This window comes from Leucopleurus acutus (genome assembly GCF_964270905.1).
Source record: "Leucopleurus acutus genome assembly, chromosome: 14".
Classification (NCBI taxonomy): Eukaryota; Metazoa; Chordata; class Mammalia; order Artiodactyla; family Delphinidae; genus Leucopleurus; species Leucopleurus acutus.
In genome coordinates, this window is record NC_139156.1 from 27761230 (window position 1) to 27781065 (window position 19836).

The 19836-nt window shown below is 45.5% G+C and overlaps 2 protein-coding genes across 2 annotated transcripts; one reads left to right on the top strand and one right to left on the bottom strand.

Annotated features, from left to right (window-relative positions):
• Nucleotides 1-272: 272 nt before the first annotated feature.
• HIF1AN (hypoxia inducible factor 1 subunit alpha inhibitor) lies at nt 273-10722 on the bottom strand (the record flags this gene model as incomplete). Its single annotated transcript, XM_082853998.1, has 8 exons — nt 273-2131; nt 2984-3094; nt 3322-3385; nt 3809-3915; nt 4708-4853; nt 7211-7359; nt 10005-10255; nt 10546-10722. The coding sequence occupies 8 exons, from the start codon at nt 10720-10722 to the stop codon at nt 2087-2089; spliced, it is 1050 nt and encodes a 349-aa protein (XP_082710124.1). The 3' UTR covers nt 273-2086.
• Nucleotides 10723-12414: 1692 nt separating this feature from the next.
• Nucleotides 12415-17581, top strand: NDUFB8 (NADH:ubiquinone oxidoreductase subunit B8). Its single transcript, XM_082853924.1, has 5 exons — nt 12415-12528; nt 12793-12919; nt 14406-14505; nt 14958-15113; nt 17391-17581. The coding sequence occupies exons 1-5, from the start codon at nt 12444-12446 to the stop codon at nt 17481-17483; spliced, it is 561 nt and encodes a 186-aa protein (XP_082710050.1). The 5' UTR covers nt 12415-12443; the 3' UTR covers nt 17484-17581.
• The last annotated feature ends 2255 nt before the right edge of the window (nt 17582-19836 follow it).

The window sequence follows — 19836 nt, forward strand, 5'->3', positions numbered from 1 at the left end:
AGGACCCAACCTGTGAAGGTCCCTCCCCATCGTGCAGACCTGGGTCAGCACAGCACCCAGAGAGGAGCAGCTGAGAGACCACGCCTCCCTGCTGCACATCACCCACACCTTTAAGGAATGAGCCAGGGATGCAGCAGAGCTGCTGAGAAGGAAAATAATGTGCTATATTTCAAAGTGTCTTTGTGGTCAATTTATCTTCTGTCTGCCTTGTTTTCTTTGCTGCGTTCCTCTTTCCCAAAAGAGATGGAGGGATGGAGATCACTGCAATCACATTTTCCAGCATTGGCTATATTTGAAAGAACTACACTTGAGAAGGTACCATGTTTGAACACCCACACTGCATCAGAGAACCCCAGAATGGGGTACTAAAAATAAACACCCCTCCCCAAAATACACACAAGTGCGCTCATGCACACACACACATATGCATCCTCTCAGTCCATCAGTGCACTGTAACTGTAAACTGAGCTCTGGGGGTGAGAGCCATAGCTCGGACACTGGAAGTAAACCTTTGGCAAAAAAAAAAAAAAAGAAAAAAAGAAAAAATGAACCCAGAGACTTCCAACTCCTTTTTCCTTCCAGAGAGAAGGGGCGTGGAGATGGGAGTGGAGGTGAGCAGACGCAGGGCCATCACACTGCCCAATCCCAGGGGCCCCACTTCCATTATACAGGTGTGAATGATGGCCCTTCGAGTTGTGCAGTGCACAGCTGCCCAGCTGTAAGCTGCAGCCCTGAGAGGGGTTCCCATGAAAAGCTATGAACAGAAAAGGAAATTCCTCTCCATGCTCCACCAGTTGCCCTGACTTCTGAGGGTGTTTGTGGAACATTACAGTGGGGGTCTGGCAGAGGCGCTGGCTTTAAGAGGCAAGGCTCCATTTTTGCCCTTGCCATGAGGTGGATGACATGTGGTGAGTTAGCTGCCTAGGCTTGACCCCATTTTGTCTCCCGAGCCAAAAAGCTCCGCAGACACAGAGGACGGGGCCTGGGCAGGGAGGGTCGGTCACAGGACCTGGAGGCTCTAGCCAGTCGGCCTCAGGCAGGTTGCAGCGAGGCCTGACCAACATCCAATGGCTAAAAATGAGTTTAAAAGCTTTAGACCAGGTCAGGCAGCACTGCCTTGGGGCTCCCACTGTATGTCCCACTGGACAAGGTTAAGCGGTAGAAACTTGGTAAGCAGAGAGGCAGGCCAGTGTGGACACACATGCACGCACACAGGCACAAACATCCACACACACATCCACACAGAGGCTTGCACCCCTAGAACCTAGAGAAGCCATTGCTAGGATGACTCCTCTGGCACCCAGGACAGAGAACAAGAGCTGGTGCTGAAAGAAAGAAGCTGTATGTGTCTGTAATTTGTAAGTTATGCACAATCCTTGGTTCCTGTGTCCCAAGGCTCTTTTCTGTGTATGGCTTGAGCTTGAAGGTTCAAGTTGGAACCCTGTCTAATTTACTCTCCTAGGAAGCTATTTAGGCTCTCAAAGGCAACCCTCCCCACTCTCCCTCTCCCCATTAGAGTCTCAGTAGCCATTCCCAACAGCCTAGAGCCTCTCTGTGAAAACTGGGAGGGGGCAGACTGACCTCACAGTTAGGATAGCTGTGGCCCTGTTGCCCAGATGCAATGGGCGTCCAAGAACATCTCCTCTCTCTCAGGCTGAGGCACTGAGATTGCAGGAGACAGAGCGGAGAGCCAGAGGTGGCATCCTGACCCAGAAGGAGGGAGCAAGGAACAAGTACATACACGCGTGTGCAGGCATACACACGCACACACATCCCAAGGTTGACAGACTAACACACGACATGATGACAACCAGAAGCTGGGGACTCCACACACTGAATGCAGGACTTTAGGGGGCAGAGAGGGAAGGTGCTGGGGCACAGAGGCAAGGGTAAGAAGTCCCTCCGAATGGGAGTGGAGCGCCAACCACCCTGCCTTGCCCCAAACACCTGCCTCCAGGGCCATGGCAAGAGTCCAGTCCATTAAGTGCAGCGTGCAATACTAGCGTTTGGAGTCTCCTGTCCTCATCAATGAAGCGGTGTGGACGGGCTAGCAGTCACCTGGCAGGAGGCCTCGACTCCTGGCAGGCTAGTTGTATCGGCCCTTGATCATTGTGTTCAACAAGGGCCCCACCTGTGAAAAGACATGAGGAGCCAGTCAGAACTGCCTGTCCCCTAGCCCCAGAGCCAGATGAGGTGTGTCTGGAGACATCGATGTCCAGCCAAGGGCAAGGACAAGGCTTCCATTCAATCTTGTAAACCCTCTAACCAACTCTCTTCCTAGCGGTCAACCCAGTATCCTGGAGCATGGCCCTCTCCTCTGGGTCCATCTTGTATTACCTTCCCTCTCACAATACCCTACATTTGTAAGCAGAACCAAACTGACAGACAGAAGGTCAGAGGAGCTAATAATCCCAGACACCCCGAGTGTTTACGTGCATGTTTTGTAAATGTGACTTAAGAATCTTAAGTGATTCTATATCCTGAAAAGATCATTTGTAATTGGGGCTGGTGCGATCTCCCAAGCCCACAGGTGCTCTGAATGCTGAGGCTATCCACAGGACGGAGGTAAGAGCATTACAAATACAAACCTCCCCCATATACCCAACGGGCCACTGGCACACCTGCATGGGAAGCAGGTCTCAACATTACCTAGAGCAGTCTTGGCACGGCTGGGAGCGTGTGAGTAGATGCTTTACCGCTCGCTTCCCATTCCAAAAGAATCCCCTCGGGGGTCCCCAGCTGGCACACAAGCCCCATGCGGAACATTACTACTAGCATGGAACAGATTATAATTGATCCGCCAGTCAAGCCCAGCTCTCATCAGAAAACAAGGATTTTCTGAACATACCCATAACCTCTATGAAGAAACAGGACAACAGATACTGAAACAGAAGAGCTACAGAGACTGTGACACCAATCCTGACTTTCCCTGGTCACTCTGCCCACTGAGTCACAGGAGTGCCACCTTGGGGCAGCCACATACCTCTTGTGGGTTCCCCAAGGCCTCTCCAAGCATCTTCTCAATGTTTCTCATTATGGCCACTTTCTGATGGGCTTTGAGAGGATATTCAATTCTCTTAGGGGTGGGGGCCCCCTGCAAAGGAAGCAGCAGCTCAGGAAATGTCTTTAGCAGGCTTCAGTGTCATCCACTGTTCTTCGCACCATCCTCCCTTAAGAAACCCAGTTCAACCCCACCCTCTCCAGCTCCCCCAAAGATCTAGGAATCACTTCCAGAGATAGCCAACCTCCCCACCCTACCCCTAAATAATTTATTACACCTACCTCACCCCACTCCCATCTAGGAAAAAAAACCATATTCACCTTATACCAGAAGTTCACAGTGATGGTAATCCCCCCATTTAGTAATGACTCTATGTGATGCCACCTGCAAGAAAATAAACAGGCTCCTGTTTGCCACCAATACTTCTCAGAAGGAGGGATCCTCTGAAACTACGTAGAGTCCTGCTAAGGGATATAATGAAGACAGTATCTTCACACTCATCCTATCAAACACACCCTGAGGCTAGAGGCAGTGGTGTTCACCCTTCAAATACCCAAGAGTCAAGAACAGTTTCTCTAGCCTCAAGCCTCTGGGATCTCTTTGGACTTGAGGAACTGTCATCTTGTCTAGAAACAGTATTGCCATTTCCCCCATGTTCAGTATGCTCATCATCTGGATATGCCAACCTTCCTGTATATCACGTAAGTCCAATCCTGCCACAACTCAAAAGAAGAGACATGGATAAGGCTTTCCAGGGAATGGCAAAGAACGCTCCCTAAAAGCCCCCAGTCCTAGCCCCATCCTCACCAGTACATTGGGATGTAAAGAACATCACCAGGGCCAACCACTGTTTCGTAACCAACCACGTTCTGGAAATTGGGGAACCTCTCGTAGTCAGGATTGTCAAAGTCCACCTGAGAGGTTCAAGAGAAAAAAAAAAATCAGTCAATCACCAAATTTTTATCAGTAACTTTGGTAGTCAAGAAAGATGCCTTAAAAAAGTCTTTAGAATTTATATCCAGCAGAAGACACAACACACATTAAACATACACAAACTCTCTCAGAGAATGACCTAAGAAGATGGGCACTGTTGAATGTTAAATGATAAAGAATACTAGGCCTCAGTGCTCCTGAGGTCAGAAGCCAATCATCACAGTTTAAAGGTCAGAAAACCTACTCATGGCCTGCAGATCTGAGGAATTAGGACTCATCCTTCACCCAAACCTTCAGAAATTTTTCCCCAAATACATATTCTAACCAGCAAAGATTTCTACACGAGGTAACTAAGCGGTTTTCTCAAGAAAGGAGAGGCGCTCTCTGGTTGGCCACAAAGTCAACCACACACCTCAATGAGATCCAGAAAAGACATTAAGTGACATATCTCAATTCTATTCACCCTTTTTTTTTATCAAAAAGAAGTAGCATACGTGACAAAAGTAAACAATTATTAAATCCAACGGAGACATACACATTTTGTTCCATGAACTTATAATTCAAACAGAATAACCAGAGTCCACCAGCATCAGTGATGGGGTCTGCCCTAAATATCTGGGGACCACCACAGGGACCTGGAATATATAAACTACATTGTGAAATTGTCCTCTGAGTTTGTCCAAACCTGGCATACCTCCACAGAGAAGGGGAAAGACATGCCAGCCTTGGATCTCAAAGGAGTTCTACACCCTCCTCAGACCACACGAGCTCACCTGGCTCTGTCTGTCACATGGATGATGAACAGGATATGGGTAGAGGCACTCAAACTGATCCGGAGGGAACAAAATGCATCGCTTGTAGCCTTTTATCTGAGCAAAGAAGTTCTGTTGCTCATCATAGTGAGCAGGTGTCACATTTCCTGTAGGAAGACAGACATTTTCTTATTCAGAGGAGTAACTCTACTGCACAGGATGGAACACAGGCCCCAGTGCTGGAGAGAAACCCAGCCTGCCCTCTCAGCAAAGGGTTCCAAATCAAAATTTCAGGCAAGATCAGGGAGACTGTAATTACAACTCTCAGCCAATTATGTGCTACACTTTTAATGGGTGATAAGTCTAGTAGCAAACATCACTGGCTAAGAGTTCACCATCAATTAACAAAGTAGACTTTCTTAAATGATGACTGCTGCCCTTATTGGAAGCAACTGCACATCAAAGTGATACAAGTACGGCAAAATAATATACTCTGCACAGGTACACCCCGCTTTTCAAAAGTTAGCTTTACGTCATTTTGCTTTTACAAAAGACCTACATTTGTATCTGTTTTTGCTAACCGAAAGAAATCCAAAGAGGATCTTCACTTTTATGAAAAAAAAAAAGCAAAAATATCATTCAGTGTTTGTTCTGCAGCGAGTCATCACAGAGGCAGCAAGCACAAGCAGTGAGAGTGGCACTGCCAATCTCCTCCCCTGGAAACTACACTCAGCATCTCAGCATCAAGCCAGCATCTCAGTATCAAGCCACCATAGCTCTGAACTGTGTCTGTGAGCATCTGTGCTTTATCTCGATTTACTTTGTGCATCCATTAGCAAGATGTGTCCTAAAGTAATTGCTTCTTTGTTTTACATCATCTCGGCTTATACAAGGTTTCACAGGAATGCTCTGCTTTTAGACAGCTCCGGGGAACCTGTACTTGTACTCTTCTTGACTATGGCACGAATTCGAGGGCAGCAAAAAAACGAGAGTCAGAACAACTGAACTGACTGGTATCAGCAATGCATGCATGATCTTCTTTGATGGAGTTAATCAGTCATTTTAAGTTGTACGAATATGTACTTGCTTTGGGTAGCTCTTTTGGAGCTCAAAGATTCTCAACCTCTGCTCCCACTTCATCACACCTGTGGGACTGCAAAACTTCTTTAGATCAACACTGGAGCTGCTGATTCTCATTGAGGGAAGCATATCAGATTCCTGAAGAGAGCTGTATACTTTGAATAAGGCAAATTATTTAAAATACCATCCTGAATTAGTTCTGCCCTAGCGTATGTACGCTCCATCTACTCTTTGTAAGTGGGGCTACATCTGATGTTTATCCTTTGCACAATCCTTGAGAGATCAAGGGACCTCTGTAGGGAATGGAGTTTAGAAAACATTCCCCAGGTCTGCCTGGGTGAGCCAAGACAGCTGCTTTCCTAAGTGCAGAGATCCATATGCATCCTCAGAGGAGACTTGCTCTTTCATCTCTACCTGAGGGATCTGTTTCCCTGCTCTCTACACCACAGGATAGGAAGGCAACATAAAACTTCAGTCAAGTAAACAAGAACTTGCTCCTGGCAGGTCAACCAAGAGTTGGTTTCAAAGGGTCAGGTTAAGGGTCAATTCATAAGTTGCACTGCTGGAAACTTTTATTAACACTGGCAGCAAAGGACCCAAATCTGAAGAAAGGACAATCAAAGGGGAAGAAGAGACTTCAGAGCCTAGTGGTGAATGACAATGAGTAATTACTCTGCTTCCTTGTTCAACCCAATTTATTCATCATTTACTAAGTACCTACTATGGGTCTGGCACTGAGCAAGTGACAGAAATAAAAATAAGAATAAAAAAGAAAAAAAATTAAAAAAAAAAACGAATAAGACAATGACCCTGGCTGGTAAGTAGCTCTCTTTCTCCTGATTGGAGTTTAAAGGTTCCTCTTTTTATTTAAAAAAAAAAAGTATTAATGTATTTGCTTATGTACATGTAAAATCCACTAGCAGGATACACAAGCAACTAATAACATATGGTGCCTCCAGGGAGGGAAGGATACTGAGAGGCTGAGAAATAGAAATGGAAGAGAGATTTATCACTACATACCTATTTACACCTTTTGAATTTAACCCCATTAATGTATTATCTGTTCCAAAGATAAGGTTCAATTTAAATTGGAAAAACGTTTCCCTCTTCTACTGGGATAAAAGTCTTCTGAATATAGACAGATCCAATAGAAAACAGCAGAATTTTAGAGATCCCTAATATCTAAATATATATACTCACACAGCAACTGAGGAAGGGAATAGGGAACTTTCTTTTTAGAGTACCTGACATAACATACATTATCTCATTTAATCTTCATAGTTAATTATAAGATATTACTGTGTTCATTTTACAAATGAGGAGACTGAGACTTAAGAAAGTTACGTGACTTGTTGAAAGTCATGGAGCGAACAAGTGGTGGGGAAAGGTTTAGAAATCACTTCATAAGACCCCAAGCCATGCTGCTTTCTGAAAGATTTCTTACCTTCCATGCCAATAAGCAGCAGGTTAGAGGTCAGCTGCCCCCAGCCACGCTTTCCCTGTTGCTTATTAATCCAGTTCCAGTTAAAACCCAAGAAGTCCATGACAATCTTCCTGCCCACAGTGTCATTGAGTGTTTGCTGCAGATACAACCTATGTTCCCCAAGAAGAAAATCCCATTAGTGCATGTACACACTGTCCCTGGCATGGCCTCTCATACCTGGAAATCCAAACCCAAGCCCATACCAACATCTCCCACAAAGAACAGCTGCAGTCATGGGACTCTCACAGAACTGAATCCTTACCTATCCTTCTCTGAGCTCTGTTCAACACCAAATTTTATATTTTAGAGAAGTGATTCTTAACTTTTTCTGGGTCACAGTATGACTCCTTTAAGAATCCAAGAAAAAAAAAAGAATCCAGGCAAGGATCCCCATAAAAATGCACACATTGAACTTTAATATAATTTCATAGATTTCCTCGAAGCCTACCCACAGACCCTAGAATGATGACTCAGCCTTGTTCCAGAAACTCTCGGGGCGCGAGACATCCCCTTTGGCCCTTGATGGCCATTTCAGCAGCTCGTATTATTGTTCACGAAGAACTAGGTCCCTCCCTGTGAGAGAGATTCTTCCTCACCTCCTTGAAGCAAGGCTTGCTTCTATAACTTGCTTTGGCCAATGAGATGTCCACAGAAGTGACTGGTACTACTTCCAAACTGTAATTTTAAGAACCAGTACACACTACCACATCACTTTCCCTCTGCCACAGCAATTGCAAAGTTTCCAATGGCAACTGATGGAGCAATCTGTGTCCCAAAGTGCAAAAGATGATGTAAGTAGAGTATCCAGGTGACCTGAGATGGACATGTAGCATGAGTGAAAAATAAACCTTTGTTGCTTCAAGTCGCTGAAGAAGCCTAGTTTATTTTAACTGATTCAGTTAAAAGCCTGGACTGAAGCCTAGTTTATTTTAACTGATTCAGCCACCTATCTGTAGCAGCCATCTATAGCTGAAGAAAAATACCTCACTAAGCTTTCCACAGACCGAGGGCCCCTAACATGCCTGAGGAAGGTAAGAAGTTACTTAATAGATATGAAAAGCCAAACACACTCGATCAAGTCCCGAAAGAAACATTATTTAGGGGGCAAACGTGAAGAAAAAGAAGTAATGGTCCTGAGAGCATTACTTCAAAAGCTCAAAGGTATCCCAGTGCCTGGAATCACAATGTTTAAGGCAACATTAATTAAAAATCTTGATAAGTTGGAAACAGCTACCTGTTTGGGGACATGGAAACCTCAAGACTCCAATGCAACCTTGGAATGTTCCCCAGAGATTATGATGTACATATGTTCATACAAATATTTCTCAAGTAACTCTGAAAGAGTCAGGAACACTCCCCAAACAGTAATCTAAGCAATTCCTGTGAAACCTTAACAGTAAATCCTCAAAAGAGCTCAAAGACGATCCTAACACCCTTCACCCTAGAATCATAACAAGCTGTACAATTATACAATAGAGTTGGTTGGTGCTAAAGTCAGCTGATAGGGCAAATCTTGCAAATAGTAAAAAATTTTCCTTCAATCACCCATAAAGTACAGACTACACCCATAGTTCAGACTTAGGCAAAATGCTCTCACTACAGGAAGCAAGAAACTTAAAGTGACTGAGGAACCAGAGGACTCATGTGTCTTATCTCACGCTCGTTCCATGCATATGTTCAATCAATAGCTTTACACTCCACAAGCATCATTTAAATCAATCTCTCTTCTCAACACTGGGTGTATGTGTGTGCGCACGCGCGCATGTACTGTGGTAAATCTGAGGACATCATGCATGAGATGATTCAACTGAACCAGTCTCTATAAGACATAAAGAACAAATCAACCATAGTTCAGATTCTGGAAACTCTTCCGGTCAAAGTTCCATCATTATGACAATAGCTAAGAGTCAAAAGCCAAAAAAAAAATTTTAAAGTATGTTTCAAATCCTTTCACTCTGCCACATACTACTAACAGAGTCAAGAAGAGAACTGAGGCTGGAGAGTGAAGAAAAGCCCAGGGTTGGGCACCAAATGTGAGACAGAGATAGTCATTCACCATCAAGTACTCAATGACAGCAATTCCCCAGAGGCAACGTTATTCTGTGGGACTGAATGTTGTCTGGAACCTACCTAAGAGGCTCTCTACCTAAGGTAGAGAGAAAGAGTCACTCCCGTGTGTGTGTATATCTTGTGTTTGCTATCATCAATTCAATGCAACACATCAATATTCTCCCCCCCTCACCTATACAACTTTTTAGCCTGCACTGCCCCCATTCAAATATTTTAGGACAAAGGCTGCAAACCCATAATCTTAGGAAATCTACTAACACATATTTTAAATTGGGCTCTTGCAGAATTTTAAAAAATATGAATTAGCTGCCCACATTTAAAACTCAAAAAGATTTTAAATAAAAATGCTGATTTCTGGTTTCTCTTGAAAAAAATCAGACTATCTGGCAACCCTGGGGCTGCACTCCAAAATGGAAACAAGAGTCAAGTAATGACTTCGCACTCTGAATAAGGCATATGCCTTCAGCTTCATCACAGCTTTCACCCAAACAACTTCACTCACTTCATTCACCTACCTGACTCTGCTAGGCAAGTGTGACTCTCACTTTATGAAGACAACAAACTTGAGAATCACAGTTCAAGTCTAGTCATTCCATCATCCCTCAAGCTAGAAAACTCATCCTCAGATAAGGAAAGAAAAATAGATGCCCTAGATCCAATGGAAAACCACGACCTGGGAATTTACCTCTCTTCACCTCCTCGCTCCTGTATATCCTGCAGTTTCTCAACAAACTCATGGAATTTCATTTCTTCCCTACTGGACCTCGGCTTAAAGTTCTGGAAATTAGCCATCTTCTTCTCATCATAGTACAAAAACTTGTGGGTGCTGGCACTATACACAGAGAAGTCTCCATTGCCAATATTTTCTTGCAGGTATTCAAGGTCCCATTTTAGGGCAGGATACACAAGATTTGTGTCGGTCAGCACCACAGGCTCCTAAGTGGAAAAAACAAATGAAGTCGTCCCAAGGAACTAATGGGTTCTTGTCCCAAGATTCCAATACTTCCCAACTTCAAAATTACTTCTCCTGTTAACCCGCACGAACCTCGCAAGTCCCATTTTTCCTCGCTTCCCTCTCCATCTCCCCTTAGGCCCTAGTCCACACCACGGCCTAGTCCACAACCCCTCCCTTCCATCACCACTCGCCTTTGACCTCTCCTCCCAATCTGGTCCCTTCCCCCATCCCCCACCCCCCACCCCCTCTTCGACGCGGCCCCGCCCCCTACCTCATTCTCGATGAGCTCCTCCGCCCGGGGGTCGCTCTGACTCAGACGCGGGATGGGCCGGGTCGGGAAGGTATAACTGCGCAGTTGGGACTCATCCCAGGCGGGGCCGGGGGCTTCAGCCTCTTCCCGGGGTTCTCCAGAGCCCGAGGCCGCAGCCTCAGCCGCAGTCGCCGCCATCTCCGCCGCTAGGGACGGCCCCACCGGAAGCGGAAGCCCTGCCTATTCCGGGGAAAACACAACGGAAACCATAGAGCTAGGCTGCGAGAGAGAGCGTTCCAGACACTAAGAACGCGGGGCCGAGCCCTGGGCGAGCGCCTCCTAATGGTAACCTATAGCTCTACACCCTACGCTCCGCCCCCGAAGACCCGGGACTAGACTTTAGTCCCACTGAATAGGGGTGATCATCGGGTTAACCAATTCACAAATTATTGCTGCCTCAGTGTGCCCAGGCCTACACAACAGGCAAAGAAGGAGGTAAGTTTAGTGGGGCATTAAATTTTACACTGATGGATGGGGAGAGACGCAAACTTGACCCACCTAAGGAAGTCAGAAGGAAAAGCAACTGTCCGATAGATAGACGTTGGGTAAAGATTGCTCCGAAAGCCTCGGCAAAAGATATATGGCAACTTGAATTCTTTCGAAATCAAAGACGGTTTTCTTTTGCTTGGCACCATTTGATTTTTCTGCCTGTGTCACCATCTTACCTTCTTAAAGGCATTTTTGTCTATCTTGACCGAATTAGCTCAGTGTTTGCTATTGATTGAATGCAGATGTCGTCCAACCATTCTGAACATCCATTCGATTTTCATTTACAAGAAGGCAAGTTGCTGTAAGGTAGTTCTCCCCAAATTCATATACTGAACAGTATATATCAGTTTTTATTGCTCTGATATATATTTGGTAATGTCTATAATAATGGATTCTACTCCAAAACAGTAATCACCCTAAAACTTCCTGGAAATATGTGTATATTTGTACTGTAAATTATTCAAATCATACTTGTGTAGATAAAATGAACACATATTCATATGCGAACAATAATGCCCCCCCCCAATTCTTTTGTTAGGCTAGTGTTCGCTAACTGTGGTTCGGCTTGAAATGTATTTATCCAAGTCCTAGTAAATCTGAGCGAATTCTAGCAAATCTGAGGTGGGTTCAGGATTGGTTTTACATTTGTTGGGTTGAGGTGACTGGGACATTCGGATGTAAACACGAGACTGAAACTGAAGAACCAGTTTGGGGGAATTCCCTGGTGGTCCAGTGCTTGAGACTCAGCGCTTTCACCGCCAAGGGCGCGGATTCAATCCCTGGTCGAGGAACTGGGATTCCGCAAGTCGCGCGGCCAAAATAAAACAACAAAAAAAGAACCAGTTCGGGGCCAATTTGTGTGTTGCACCGTGCATCTAACTGAAGAAGATAACTAATTTGGAAAACAAAACAAGAACAAACAAGACCAAGGGCTGAATTTGAAGAATGATCACGTTTGGGGATGGAAGGAGGAACTGCCAGTGAAGGAGAGGAAAAAGGCAAGCAGTCAGAAAAGAGATTGACAGGCTCCTTTTACTTGTACCGGTCCTGGGGTAGGTGGGTCAGCTGTCCACCTGAGATGCTCAGGTTCTGAGTGCCCGTTATCCCTTGATGCGTCTAAGTCAGCTGAGGTAGAAAAGGGACATAACGATCTGAAATGTCAAAGCAGTGACCTGCTTGTTTTTCTCTCCTTCCCGCTTTCCCTCTCTGCCTCTATCCAACCGCTCATCTTCCCTCTGGCTTCCTAGCACCGTTTAAGCCCCGCCCTTATTGAACCTTTGAGACTTTTCTCCCTTGTCACGTTTGGCCCGGCTCGGCCGCCGTGACAAGGTCTTTGCGCATGTGCGGGGTGAAACGAGAAGAAGGTGAAGATGGCGGCAGCCAGGGTGGGGGTCCTGGGAGTCCGATGGCTGCAAAGGGCATCCCGAAACATGGTGCCGATGGGTGCACGGACAGGTCCGCGAGAACGGGCGAGGCCTCAGTGTGGGAGAGGGGTGCCTGAGGTTTGGTATGTCGGACGGAGGGTGGGTATTGTGGATACCGCGGCGGGCGAGTCCGGGCAAGGGCACAGGTGGAGTTTGTGTATTCAGAAAAACAGGTGGAGGGTCTGTTCGTCCCTCGAAGCCTCGGGCTCCGGTGTCTGCAGCCACCGCAGCTTGAAGCCTTCAGAGTGGAAGGAGGAATGGGGTCGCTTCTGACGTGCCCTCATCTGCTCTCCAGCCTCCCACATTACCAAGGACATGCTCCCGGGACCCTATCCCAGGACCCCAGAAGAACGGGCTGCCGCAGCCAAGAAGTATAATATGCGGGTGGAAGACTACGAGCCGTACCCAGATGATGGCATGGGGTGAGATAGGGTCTGCTCGCGCCTGGGTAGTGATGGGAGAAGTTCGGCTGGGTTGGGTAGCTCAACTCTGACCCTTTTCCCCGAACCTTTTCGTGACCCCTCAGAGTCAACGGTGTGGGCGCTTTTCTCCGTGGAGGGAGGTGGGAGGGGATGGGTGAGCAGCTGCAGCCGAGAGGACTTCAATTTTTTCCTTGGCTCAGGCTGTTTCCTCAAATGAAGAAGCTGAGGTTTTAATAGCTCCCTTGAGGACCCCTGAATAGCAGAAACCTTCTTTGGCTCCATCCAGAGCGCAAGGTTTCATTTAGATTGAGCATCTGCTGGGCTCAGGTGCTGTCATCCAGGCACGTGACCAGGCTGGAGCTGGATTCCTGTCATGAGAACCGTATTTGTAGATGGAGTACTCTATATCATGTATATCTCTCTTTTAAGAAATGTTTTGCTGTTAGCACTGTGGAAGTCGTAGTAACTTTAAAGCAGATTAAATAGCCAGCTCCCTTAACTCCAGTTGATGGTTTTGCCCCCGCACCCCCGTAACATCCCTGTGGTTAATTCTCTGAGTTGATTACCATCACCCTCATTTTCTGTCCTAGCATCACTCTTTCAGCCGTGGTTTCAGCAGCTCCTATTCGTCTTGTTGTTTTCCAATCACTTTCTGAGACACATGTCTAGTTGTCATCATTTCCTATGTCTTTTATTGTGTTGTGGACAAGAGCAGCCTCGGTAGCAGTCTGTATAAGTTGAACCTGGTTTTGCTGGGGAAAAATCCAGCTTATCATGAAGACCCATGAGGTGTTTGAGACTTGGAGTTGTATGTCAACTCTGTGGTTGAGAAACACAGTTGCTATGAAAAGTGCTTTTCTAATCTGTACCCTTTTGTTTTTATTCCAATTAACTGGGCGATCTTAGGTTCAGACTCTAAACTTCAGTTTCTTTTTCTGTCTAATGGAGGAAACAGCGATTGATTGTTAAATTCCCTTCCAGCACTAACATTATAACGTTGCATGACTTTTCTTCTTTCTGTTGAAAGAAGATAAGAAAAGCTTACATATGTTAAAATGTTTCAGAGTTTGACATAAATTTTTAATGAAAGTTTGTGGACTTCCTCGGTTATTCTGTGCTTAGTGAGTAAAAATTGAGATTTTTTTTTCATTTATCAAATAACATTTTATTTTATTAATGATAAATTTGGTATTGGAAGGCATTCAGGAAAATGGATCTCTTTTATACCATTTGTAGGAATGTAAACTGGCACAGTCTTTTGGGGGGGAAATTTGGGATATTTACCAGTGGCCCTTTAACTCAGCATTTCTCAATATGTACACCTCAGGGAAAAAAATTGAGATCTTGATTTGAAGGTCAGTTCCCCTGTCCTTAGGGAAGGCAGTTATCTCTGTCACTTGGTTTTTCATCTCTGAGATGAGGAGACTGTGAATTGTCTGAGTGAGGCTGCTCAGAGCCCTGTCCAGAAGTTCTTGCTGTCTCTCAGGTATGGCGACTATCCAAAGCTCCCTGACCGCTCACAGCAGGAGAGGGATCCATGGTATGACTGGGACCACCCAGAGCTGCGATTGAACTGGGGTGAACCGGTGAGAGAACCATATCCCATTTCACCTTCCTTCCTTTTCCCTATGTCTTCTGTAGCTCAAATGGCACTTTTCTGCCCAAGCAACACTAAAGTTTTTCTGCCCAAGGAAGCGCGGTCCAGCAATCTGAGATCTGATGTTCCCTGTGTGATGTGTGGAATGGGATGTCTGGGAGTAATCAAAGCTCTGTATTGTAAGAGTCAAAGCTCTGTATTGTAAGAGTTGTGAACTTCTATGATTGAGCTGTCTCTGGTCAGCAGAACCTAGACATAAGCCAGCATCCAGTCCTGTGGGCCACAGTATCTCAGATGTGGCTCTCAGAATATTGCCCAGGGCAGTAGAATGCCTTTGCAGTAGAATGCCTTTCAAGCCTTCTATGAGGTTCTAATCACTCTGGACTGCATGCCTTTTGCAGGAAGAGCAGTATGTGACAGTGATCTGCCTTTTTGTCTCAGATGCACTGGGACCTAGACATGTATATCAGGAACCGTGTGGACACGTCCCCCACTCCTGTTTCTTGGAATCTCATGTGTAAGCACCTCTTCGGCTTCGTGGCCTTCATGCTGTTCATGTTTTGGGTGGGGGAGACTTACCCCACCTACCAGCCTGTGGTGAGTATCTGAGAAGTGCTCCCTCAGCCATACTTACTTAGCCTTGTTTCCTGAGGGAATGAAGTCTCTGGAGTAGGGATCCAGCCAATACCAAGCTTGACTTCCTGGTAAGGCCTATAGAGGGTCTTACCCACTGGCCTGGTACAAGTACCAGAGCATTGCTCCTGCCTGCATCTTGGATCGGTCTGAGTGAGAAGAAACTGTAGGACTAGGTGAGGAATGAGAATGGAGAAGCCAGCTAGTCTTTAGAGTTGCCATTTTGGGAACTGTACTTAACAATAATATTTCAGCAAGTGATCTTTTAAGGTGGAGTCAAGGAATCTCGAGTTGAAAGCTTATCCTTTGTCGGTGTGAAGGGCACTTCCTGTAGGGTACTGGAAGCAATTAAATGTTTACTGCAAGCATGGACAGTTAGATTTTAGAGAATGTAAAGGATATAGAAAATATACTGTCTGTAGAGAACAGACTTGTGGTTGCTAAGGGGGGTAGGGGAGGTATGGATTGGGAGTTTGGGATTAGCAGATGCAAACTAGTATAAATAGAATGGATAAACAACAAGGTCCTACTGTACAGCACAGGGAACTATATTCAGTATCCTGTGATAAACCATAATTGAAAAGAATATGAACAAGAATGTATATATATGTATAACTGAATCACTTTGCTGTACAGCAGAAATTAACAAACAATGTAAATCAACTCTATGTAAATAAATTTAAAAAAAGAAAGAAAATATACTGTCTAGCTTTAAGGACATATAATTTGCATAAGAAGAAAATTTAGATACATGACATGAGCAACATTGGAACATATATATAGGAATTTGGCACAGTTTTTGTATATATATGTGTGTAGTGAATGTGTATGCTGGGGGTATCAGGTGCTGTTAAGGAGAAGGATTATGCTAGATGCTAAAATATATATATTTTAGATGGTGGGGAGAAGTTGAAGAGAACATTTGGGGCAAGAGAAAATAGAATAAAGGAAGAGGACAGTGAGTTAGCTGGAGTGGAATAGGCTTATAAATAGTTCCTAGATAACCAGCTGCATTGGTTACCTGGAGAGCTACTAAAAATTCAGATTCCTGAACTCTACTGCCTGGAGAGCCTAATTCAGTAATTCCAGAATGGGGTTCTAGAATCAATATTTAACAAGGTCCCAGGTAATCCTGATGTCCTGGGAAATCAGTTGTCGAAGCTGTGTTAAAAAAAAATATGGTGAAGTGAGTTTGATCAGTTAGGTTGCATGGCTGAGGGATTTGGACTTGATGGTATAGTAATGCACTAATTCAGTAAATATTTATGAAGCCCCTATCATGCACCAGGTACAGAAGGTGCTAAGGGTTGCGGGTACAGGGATGATTTGGTCTGCCTCTAGGCAGCAGGGAGCCATGTTGGGTTTCTGAACAGAAGAATGCCATAATGAAGCCTAGGTTTTTAGGAAGATTAATTTGGGAGTAGTCTACAGGATAGATTGTGAGGAAAGGAACTGAAAGCAGGAGGCTGCCGTGTTTGCAGTTGGCTGCACAGTGCTACCTGTGCTGAGATAATCAATGTCCTAACGGTAGCGTGTGTGTCTGTGTGCACTGACACAAGCCTTCCTACCAAGCCCCCAGGGGCCCCAGGCTGGAGAGTGCACATAGGGCTGGTGTGAGCGCTAACTTCACTTCAGGAGAGCAAGAAACACAGTGTGGCTCTTCCATTTTTCAGTTCTGTAAGCACATCACCCTTTTCTCCTCCCCTTGAGCTGTGCTCTCTGACAGCTGTTTGTTGGTAAAGCCAGCAGCCCCTAAAGCACGTCCGAGCCGTGTCTCCTCTGTGCTTTCCCCCACTGTTGCTCCTGCACGCCTCATTTGCTAGGCCACTTTAGTGGTGGAACCATTAGAGGCTGAGTGACTTAAAGGAGATTGAGTCTGTCTCGACCCCGAGAGAGAGTGGGATGGATGGATGCGTCGTCTCATTTAGAAAGCTCTCCCTCACACTCTCCCTTTCTCCCTCTCTTTCTCCTTTCTCCCTCTCCCTCCCTCTCTCTCTCTCTCTCACTCACACACACACAAACAGTGTAGGCACCACTTCTCTTACAATCTAGGCTTTCTCTCTGCCTTGGGCTGAGCGGGGAAGAGGAGGGCTGTTCCTGCTGTTCTAGCCCAGCTGGGTCTGACCAAAAGGCTACCGTGTACCCATTTACTGTGTGTGATTCTTCACTCAGAGTGGGGTGTAGCCAGGTATTGGATACATAGATACATGTTGTTCTTGCTGACCTGTGTTTTTTTCTTAGGGACCAAAGCAGTATCCTTACAATAATCTGTACCTGGAACGAGGTGGCGATCCCAACAAAGAACCTGAGCCGGTGGTTCACTATGAGATCTGAGGAGGCTTCGTGGGCTTTGTGCCCCCTAACTGACTCCCTCAATCCTAGAGATTTTACCTTAATGAAATCGCTAATAAAACTTAGTACTGTGGTATCTGTGCCTCATTTCCCCAGGAATAGCCATTGCTTAAGCACAAGAAAATGTTGATTTGCTAATTTCACTGGGAAAAGTAGTTGAGGGTTCCACTTGTACAGCAGGTGGTAAGGGTAGCTCCTTTCCCCATCTACAGGGTTGTGGAAGAAGGAAGATATGTTCCTGACTTCACAAGTTGGAACAAGATTTATTTCCCATAAAAAACCTTTTTAATAATAAGTGGTTAGCTAAAAAACAATACTCTAACATGTTTCAAGTATATTATAGGATAAATAGGTGTTTTGGGACTGGCCTAGGGCTATGATTGCCTCTAATCTTATATCTCTTATAAGAATATGTATTGGGGACTTCCTTGGTGGCGCAGTGGTTAAGAATCTGCCTGCCAATGCATGCACGGGACACGGGTTTGAGCCCTTGTCCGGGAAGATCCCACATACCACGGAGCAACTAAGCCTGTGCGCCACAACTACTGAGCCTGCACTCTAGAGCCTGTGAGCCACAACTACTGAGACTGTGTGTCACAACTACGGAAGCCCATGCACCTAGAGTCCGTGCTCTGCAACAAGAGAAGCCACCGTGATGAGAAGCCTGCACACCACAACGAAGAGTAGCCCCCGCTCGCTGCAACTAGAGAAAGCCCGCGTGCAGCAACGAAGACCCAGCGCAGCCAAAAATAATTAATTTTTTAAAAAGTATGTATTTAGGGCTTCCCTGGTGGCGCAGTGGTTGAGAGTCCGCCTGCCAATGCTGGGGACGCGGGTTCGTGCCCCGGTCCGGGAGGATCCCACATGCCGCGGAGTGGCTGGGCCGCTGAGCCTGCGCGTCCGGAGCCTGTGCTCCGCAACAGGAGAGGCCACAGCAGTGAGAGGCCCGCGTACCGCAAAAAAAAAAAAAAAAAAAAAAAAAGTATGTATTTATTAAAAACACAACATTGTAAATCAACTATACTTCAATTAAAAAAAAGAAAGAATATGTATTTATTCCAAAGCAACTTCTGAATCCTAGACTCTTATAAATTGATAAATTGACATTACTTATGTTTATTAATTAGAGGATAGCCATTGACTTATTACTGAACCTATACATGGCTTTCACTACCTTAATGATTCATCCAAGCTCCTATAATAGCCTTAGAAAGAGAAAAACCATGTTTCTGAGGGTCTGTTTCTTTTTTTTTTACATGAAGTGTTTTTTTTTAATTAATTAATTTATTTTTGGCTTGTTGGGTCTTTGTTGCTGTGCGGGCTTTCTCTAGTTCTGGTGAGTGGGGGCTGCTCTTTGTTGCGGTGCGTGGGCTTCTCATTGTGGTGGCTTCTGTTGCTGAGCATGGGCTCTAGGCACGCAGCCTTCGGTAGTTGTGGCACGTGGGCTCAGTAGTTGTGGCTTGTGGGCTCTAGAGCGCAGGCTCAGTAGTTATGGCACACAGGCTTAGTTGCTCTGCAGCATGTGAGATCTTCCTGGACCAGGGCTGAAACCTGTGTCCCTTGCATTGGCAGGCTGATTCTTAACCACTGGGCCACCAGGGAGGCCCTGAGGGTCTATTTCAATGTATCTGTTTAAAAGAGAACCAATTTATGTTCTTTTCTTCCCTTTAGGGACATTTTCTTAAATTACAATGATATTGCCTGAAAACCTGTCTCATAAAAAAGCATACATTCAACGTGATCTGTAGAAGCAAGTCCATTCATGCTAGATAAGGGGTCCTTTAGTGGTATTCAGGCAGTGAAAGACCTTTATGATATCAGGGAGTGAGTACTTCTACTGAAATGCCTCTCTTTGAAGGTCTCCACTGATTTTTTTTTTTTTTTTTTTTTTTGCGGTACGCGTTCCTCTCACTGCTGCGGCCTCTCCTGTTGCGGAGCACAGGCTCCGGACGCGCAGGCCCAGTGGCCATGGCTCACGGGCCCAGCCGCTCCACGGCACCTGGGATCCCCCTGGACCGGGGCACAAACCCGCGTCCCCTGCATCGACAGGCGGATTCCCAACCACTGCGCCACCAGGGAAGCCCCTCCACTGCTTTTTATGTTTACATTCTCTGTCCTTTAGAGCATTTGATAATCATTTAACAAACGTCTGTCTGCCTAATATATATCAGACACTGATAGGTCCTGGGGATATAAAGTTGAACAAGAAAATAATTGCCTTCAAAAAGTTACCTAGAAGAGAAGACTGGCATTTGTAAAAGGAGGTGAAAAGAATTTCAAAGTGTCTGAGTTGAGAGAAGGGTGCACTTTTTTACTTTACTTTTTTTTTTGTTTG

Excerpts from the sequence above, each read along its gene's own strand:
- NDUFB8 (XM_082853924.1), top strand. The coding sequence starts at position 12,444 with ATGGCGGCAGCCAGGGTGGGGGTCCTGGGAGTCCGATGGCTGCAAAGG. Across the intron at positions 12,920-14,405 it reads TACCCAGATGATGGCATGGG|GTATGGCGACTATCCAAAGC; the intron begins GTGAGATAGGGT and ends GCTGTCTCTCAG. Across the intron at positions 15,114-17,390 it reads ACCCCACCTACCAGCCTGTG|GGACCAAAGCAGTATCCTTA; the intron begins GTGAGTATCTGA and ends TTTTTTTCTTAG.